Source organism: Equus caballus, chromosome 6, assembly GCF_041296265.1.
Source record: "Equus caballus isolate H_3958 breed thoroughbred chromosome 6, TB-T2T, whole genome shotgun sequence".
Taxonomy (NCBI): Eukaryota; Metazoa; Chordata; class Mammalia; order Perissodactyla; family Equidae; genus Equus; species Equus caballus.
The window spans coordinates 27,151,244-27,157,587 of record NC_091689.1 but is presented as its reverse complement, the minus strand read 5'-3'; the positions used below and the strand labels follow the sequence as shown (position 1 = coordinate 27,157,587).

At 50.7% G+C, this 6,344-nt stretch overlaps 1 protein-coding gene across 9 annotated transcripts in view; it reads right to left on the bottom strand.

Annotated features, from left to right (window-relative positions):
• Positions 1-1,619: 1,619 nt before the first annotated feature.
• D2HGDH (D-2-hydroxyglutarate dehydrogenase) overlaps positions 1,620-6,344 on the bottom strand; it is a 30,071-nt gene continuing 25,346 nt past the window's right edge. For all 9 annotated transcript variants that reach the window (XR_011439889.1, XR_011439888.1, XM_023642810.2 and 6 more), the window contains one exon: positions 1,620-2,716. Coding sequence is in view for 7 of the 9 variants with exons in the window: in XM_023642810.2 (XP_023498578.1) it covers positions 2,457-2,716 (260 nt within the window). In the remaining 2 variants the exon portion in view is untranslated. The remainder of the gene's footprint in view (positions 2,717-6,344) is intronic.

Genomic DNA, 6,344 nt, shown 5'->3' with positions numbered 1-6,344 from the left:
AGTGAGAGGCACCCCATCTTCATGGTGTCCACTGTCCTCGAGATCACACCAATGGAAAATGCTGGCACCTATCTCCCACATCCAGTCACTGTCACTTCCTTGACCAGGCTGCTGGCTATGGCAGCCCCAACCTCCAGTCCAGAAGCAGCTGGAAAAACACCAGCCTCAAACCTGGCTTCCAGAGGGTCAGAGGCTGACCACCAGGAGCCATCTGCTGACCTCGGAAAGATGGAAGACGGGCAGAGACGAGCTGTCTAGGGCCTCGGGCAGCTCCACCATGCCGCATGTCAGGCATCCATAGCATAGTATCTGTCCTGTGCCGTGGACACCTCAGGGCTGCCCATGGGTGCCCAGCCAGGGACAGTGGAATAGTGGCCATGGCGATGGCCATGGGGACAGAGCCAGCTCTCGGTGCCAGTGAGGCAGGAGGAGGCGATGGGAGCTCCAAGGCAGCCCCACAGCCAGGAGCAGCCCTGGGCATCAGGTCCAGTCAGGCCCCGGAACCAGGCAAGGCCATAAGTAGCTAGCAACCCATGGGGAGGAGTGCACTGGTTTTAAATTGTGGGAGAGAGCAGGAGGGGGTAGTTGGGGACAGAGAGGAGGTGGGCCACTCAGCCCAGTGAGGCAGTCTCAAGTGTCCTGAGATGCCCCAGCCCCTGGGCCAGCAAGGGGGGCTTGAAATTGGCCCCTGACCCCTACCCTGAAATTGTAGTGGGGCCAAGACATCCCCCAAGGAGGACTTCTATCCATCCATAGCCGGAGGACCCTGGCTGAGCAGGTGGCCTCAGAGGCCAGCCATGGGCAGCAAGGGCAGGGGCCAATTGCCCCTTAGAGCAGACTGCTTGGGCTGTGACTCTCCTGGGTAACAGAGGAGGGGACCATGGATGCACCTCGCGAAGGGCTGTGCCCATGCCGGCCTCACCCGTCCAGCCTCACAGCAGCTGGCTCCCCTGGGATCTCTGAGTCAGCTGTCGCCTGCTTTGTTCAGGTTTTTAAAAGAGCACATATGCTTGACAAAATGAAAAAACCACCAAGCATCCAAAAAATACAGAAAATAACATCTTCCTATCTCAACTCAACCTTCAGGTGCCATCCCCAAAGTGACCCCAGCTACGGTCTAGAGACACAGAACATTCTGTGCCTAACCGGCTTCCGGGAGTCGAAGTCCTTTCTCAGCAGCAGGTGGTAAGCTGCCCCCTGGCCCCTCTTCTCGCTGTCCCTCTGTCCAGGGGTCTGAGAGGAACATCCGCCTCCTTTTCTAACAAGCACACAGCCGGCCCTGACCCAGCCAGTGACTGATGCCACCTGCAGACAGCATTCCGTGCATATCCTGGGGACACGTGTGCGTGCGTGTGCCTGTGTGTACCGTGTGTGTACACATGCGTGTGCCCATGTGCGCGTGTGTACTGTGGGTGTATGTGCAAGGTGGATTCTATACGGCACGCCCCAGGAGCAAACTGCAAGGCCAACGGTGCGCCACTTCACATTTTGACATTTTGGGGGCCACCTCATCCTCCAGGGAAACACAGGCTCCTCCTGCCACTTGCTGCCTATGACCCCCAGGCACTGGGCCACCTTCTCGAAGCCCCACCCCTACTCCAGCAGAAAACGCCTCAAAGTTTTAAGCCTTTTAAATATCTCGTGTGTTATTTTAATTCTGCAAAATAAACTCACTTAATCATAAAACTATTATTGAAAGTCATCTTGCAACTGCAAAGCCCCCTCGTTTCACATCACAAACATGAACGGACCCGCCTCTGACAAGTTAGGAGACCCACGTGAGACCAAGCCTCACAGGCCCACGGAGGCTGGGCTCCCGGCTACAGTGGGACAGGGACGGGGGACATAGCAGGGGGCCGGGGGACATGGAGGTGGTCAGGAACTGGGTCTGGGGACAGGGACGGCCACCCCTGACAGGTGGTGAGGCCTGGGGCCACAGTGGGCCCCTGACGTTCTGTGCTTAGGGAACATGGCAGTTCACCATCGGCTTTTACAAGATTATTATGGGGGCTTGCACTGCATGGGGGACCCAGTGGCAGGACCACCCACGCCCCCTCTCAGGGCTGTGGCCAACAAGGTGGAACCCCCAGGGCCACAGCAAAGCGGGGTGCGGCCTGGTCTATTTCTGAGTGAGCAGAACTGTTTGCCCGCCCGCCCTGCTCAAGATGTGCCAGCAAGAGGCCCTGCTCCTGACCTGCAAAGAGACGGACAGTGCCCGCCAAGAGGCCAGGCAGAGCGGCCAGGAGGAATCCTGCCCGAGAGCCATGTGTCACCCAGCTCCACATAGCTGGCTCCTGGCCCCTCTGACCAGGTGACTGGGCCACCCCACCTGCTGCTGGCTCCATCGGATGAAGGCCTTCTGAGCCCACAGCAGCACTGAGGGCCCATCCCAATGGGCAAAACCAAGACCGGACCAGGGTCCCGCCTGCCCCTCCCACTGACCCCAACAGGCCCCCTCAGGCCCGGGCAGGCAGCGTCTTGTAGGGATTCAGGATGCCCTTGGGGTCCAGGAGGGCCTTGAGCTGCTGCATGAGCTGCAGGGCTGCAGGCGGCTTGCTGTAGCTGAGGACATCCTTCTTCTTGAAGCCCAGGCCGTGCTCGGCGCTGACGCTGCCCTGCTGCCCGGCCGTCCACTCGTACACGTAGGGCTCCAGGGCACCCAGCAGCGACGCACTGAAGGCCTCGGCCGTCACATTGAGATGCAGGTTGCCATCGCCTGGAGGGACAGGGACCCATGGGTCAGGTTTAGCAATTTGTAAATACAAAATCAATCTTCTAGAAATAAAAAGTATAGTCACAGCAATGTCAAACTCAATGAACACGTTGAACAGCATATTATGCACAGGAAAGAGATGAATGAAGATAAAGTAAACAAAATAATCCAAATGCAACACAGTCAGAGACGTGGACAACGGGAAAGAGGCACGGAGACCACCTGAGCCTGGTGGAAGCTCCAGAAAGAGAGAAGAAAGGGGACAGAGGAAAAACAATATTTGAAGAGATAACAGCAGAGCAACTTCTCAAACCAAAGTCCACAGACTCCGGGCGGGCCCCGCAAACGCTCGCCTAGACAGACCAGAGTGAGACCAAAGAGCCTGAAGACAAAGGGAAGAGGGGAAAGGCAGCAAGAAAGAAGAGAGAGATTCCCTTCAAGGGAACAGCACTTGCACCAACGGCCAACTTTGCAACAACAGAAGTCAGAGGACAGCAGAATGACTGCCTCGCTGCAGAGGAAAGAACTGTCAACCCAGAATTGCTGAAATTCATTGGGGGACAAAAACACTTTAAGAACCAAATAGGGGCCAGCCCGTTGGTGTTGTGGTTAAGTTCGGGAGCTCTGCTTTGGTGGCCCAGGATTCCCAGGTTTGGATCCTGGGCATGGACCTACACACCGCTCATTAGGCCATGATGCGGCGGCTTCCCACATACAAAGTAGAGGAAGACTCGTACAGATGTCAGCTCAGCGACAATCTCCCTCACCAAAAAAAAAAGAACAAAATTAATACACTTTAAGGCAAAGTTACCTACTCTCCCACACTAGAGGAAGATCTAAAGGCTGAGGTTCAGGCAGAGGCTGAGGCACCAGTCAGAAGAAGGACTAGAGGAGTGGGTGAGTCTAGGCAAATGTGATCACATGGAATAACAGCAACACTGCTATCCAGGGTTAAAACAAGAGAGCACTGGAACATACTCCAAACGAAAGTGCATGAACCAGGAGGGGAGGGTGCCAGTCAAAGCTACAGGGTCGTCAGGTCCTGCCCCACATACCAGTCAGGGCCCTGCAGAGACAGAACCAACAGGACATGTACAGATACATACAGAAATAGGGAGAGGGAGAAGTGGGGAGAGAGAAAAAGAGAGAGGGACAGGGACAGAGAAGTCACGGAGGGAGACTGATTTTAAGGAGTTGGCTCACACTATGGGGCTGGCAAGTCTAAAATCTGCAGGGTACACCAGCAGGGTGGAGACCCAGGAAAGAGCTGATATTGCAGCTTGAGTCCATCCGGAGTCAGAATTCCCTCTTCCTCTGGGGAACTCAATCTTTTTTCTCTTAAGGCCTTCAACTGATTGGGTTAGGCCACTCGCACATGAAGGGTCACCTGCTTTACTCAAAGTCCACTGATTTAAATGTTCATCACATCTGAAAGCACACCTTCATGTTGGTGGGAATGCAAACTGGCACAGCCACTATGGAAAACAATATGAAGTTTCCTCAAAATTTTTTAACAATATTTTTAAAAATTAAAAATAGAACTACCATCGACCCCACTTCTGGGTACTTACCTGAAGGAGATGAAGTCACTATCTCATAGAGATATCTGCACCCTTCTATTCACTGCAGGATTACACACAATAACCAAGACGTGGAAACAACCTAGGTGTCCGTCAACAGATGAATGGATACACGAAATGTGATATATATCACATTTGTGTGTGTGTGTGTGTATGTATATATACACATATATATGTACACATATATACACACATATATATTTGTATATACAAATACAATGGAATCTTATTCAGCTACAAAAAGGAAGAAAATCCTGCCACATTTGATGACACGGATGGACCTTGAGGGCATTATGCTCAGTGAAATAAGTCAGACAGAAAAAAGACTAGTATGATCTCATTTGTATGTGGAATCTAAAGAAGCTGAACTCATAGAAACAGAGAGTAGATTGGTGGTTGCTAGGGGCTTGGGAGTAAAGGAAATGAGGAGACAGTGATCAAAGGGCACAAACTTCCAGTTATAAGAGGAGTAAGTTCTGGGGATTTAATGTATAGCATGGTGACTGTAGTTAACAATATTGTATTGTACACTTGAAAGTTGCTAAGAGAGTAGATCTTAAATGTTCTCACCATAAAAACAACAAAATGGTAATTATGTGAGGTGAAGGATGTGTTAACTACCCTTATTGTAATAACCATTTCGCAACATATATGCGTATCAAGTCATCACATTGTACACCTTAAATTTACACATTGTCATATGTCAATTATATCTCAATAAAAGTGACGGGGATAAAAACCATAACTTCACAGCAACATCTAGACTGGTGTTTGATCAAACATCTGGGCACATAGCCTAGAGAAGGAGACACATAAAATCAACTATCACACATTGTTCAGGAGGAGGAGAATGATACTGACTAACTTCAAACCCTGATAAGCGAAGAATGCATGCTACAATTCTAGGGGTCCACCAAAAGAACAGCCATAGCATGTACAATTCTCTAATTAGCAAATGGAAAAAACATAAATGAGAAATAATACCAACCAGAAGAAGGTAATAGAAAAAAAGAAACAGGGGAAATCAGAGACAAATACATGGCCCCAGGAGGATGAAAGAAACAAATCCAAGGAATTGAGTAATTACAGCAGATGTGAATGAGGAGAGTGGACACGCCACCCCAAAACAGGCCACCATGGAGGATTATTTTGAGCTGAAGGCACCTGGAGAAGAGGCAAATGGAAGAAAAGCTCTCTGCCCTGCCCCTCTTCTCCTGAGAACAGAACACAAATTTGTGTCCATCCCCTCCCTACCCGGAAGGACAGAGATCATCACCAGGCACACCTCTGCACCCTGAGGGGCCTGGGCACCCAGGAAGAAGCCACATCATGGGCCCGCTCATCCGTTCGTCTCCCCACTTATTCATTCACCTTACCACAGTTCACCCCAAGAAGCCCAGTCCCTCCCTTTCTCTGCAACCTCTACAGATGTTCCCTCCTTTGCTGAGATGCTCCATACACCCAAGTTCCAACACCCCTTTGCCTTACTGATCCTTGTGCATGGATGATGCACGAGTGGATGGACTGGCTTGGTTTCTTCTTGCAAATCTGTTTTATCAGTCTAATTTACAGGGCCCCAGCCAAGAACCTAGGAGGGTAGAGGAAAAAGTTGAGCTTTCCCTCCCCTACTTCAAGAAACCAAATGCTCTAACTTGGAGACAACAACTGTCTTTACGAATGTCAACGGCAAACTGAATGAAGGAGAATCCCCAGCTCTATGCCGTCTCCAAGAGACAAGTCTAGATCTTAGGATAGAAAACGGTCAGAAGCAACAAGAGGAAAACAGTATGTCAGGCAAACCCTAAATAAAAGAAAGCGTGTGTTACCATAAAGTATCAAACGCAACAGGCCACAGGGCAAAAAGCAATTGGAGAGCTAAGAAGAATGAGTCCATTGTGACGAAAGATCAGTTGACCAGAAACATATGACAGTTCTAATGTTCCAGCTTCAAAACTGACGGAGCTACAAGGAGAAACAGATCAGTGTATTGTCAAGTGAGGGAATTTTGCCACCCCCCGCAGTAATGACAGCCCAGCAGATGGAGACGGTTA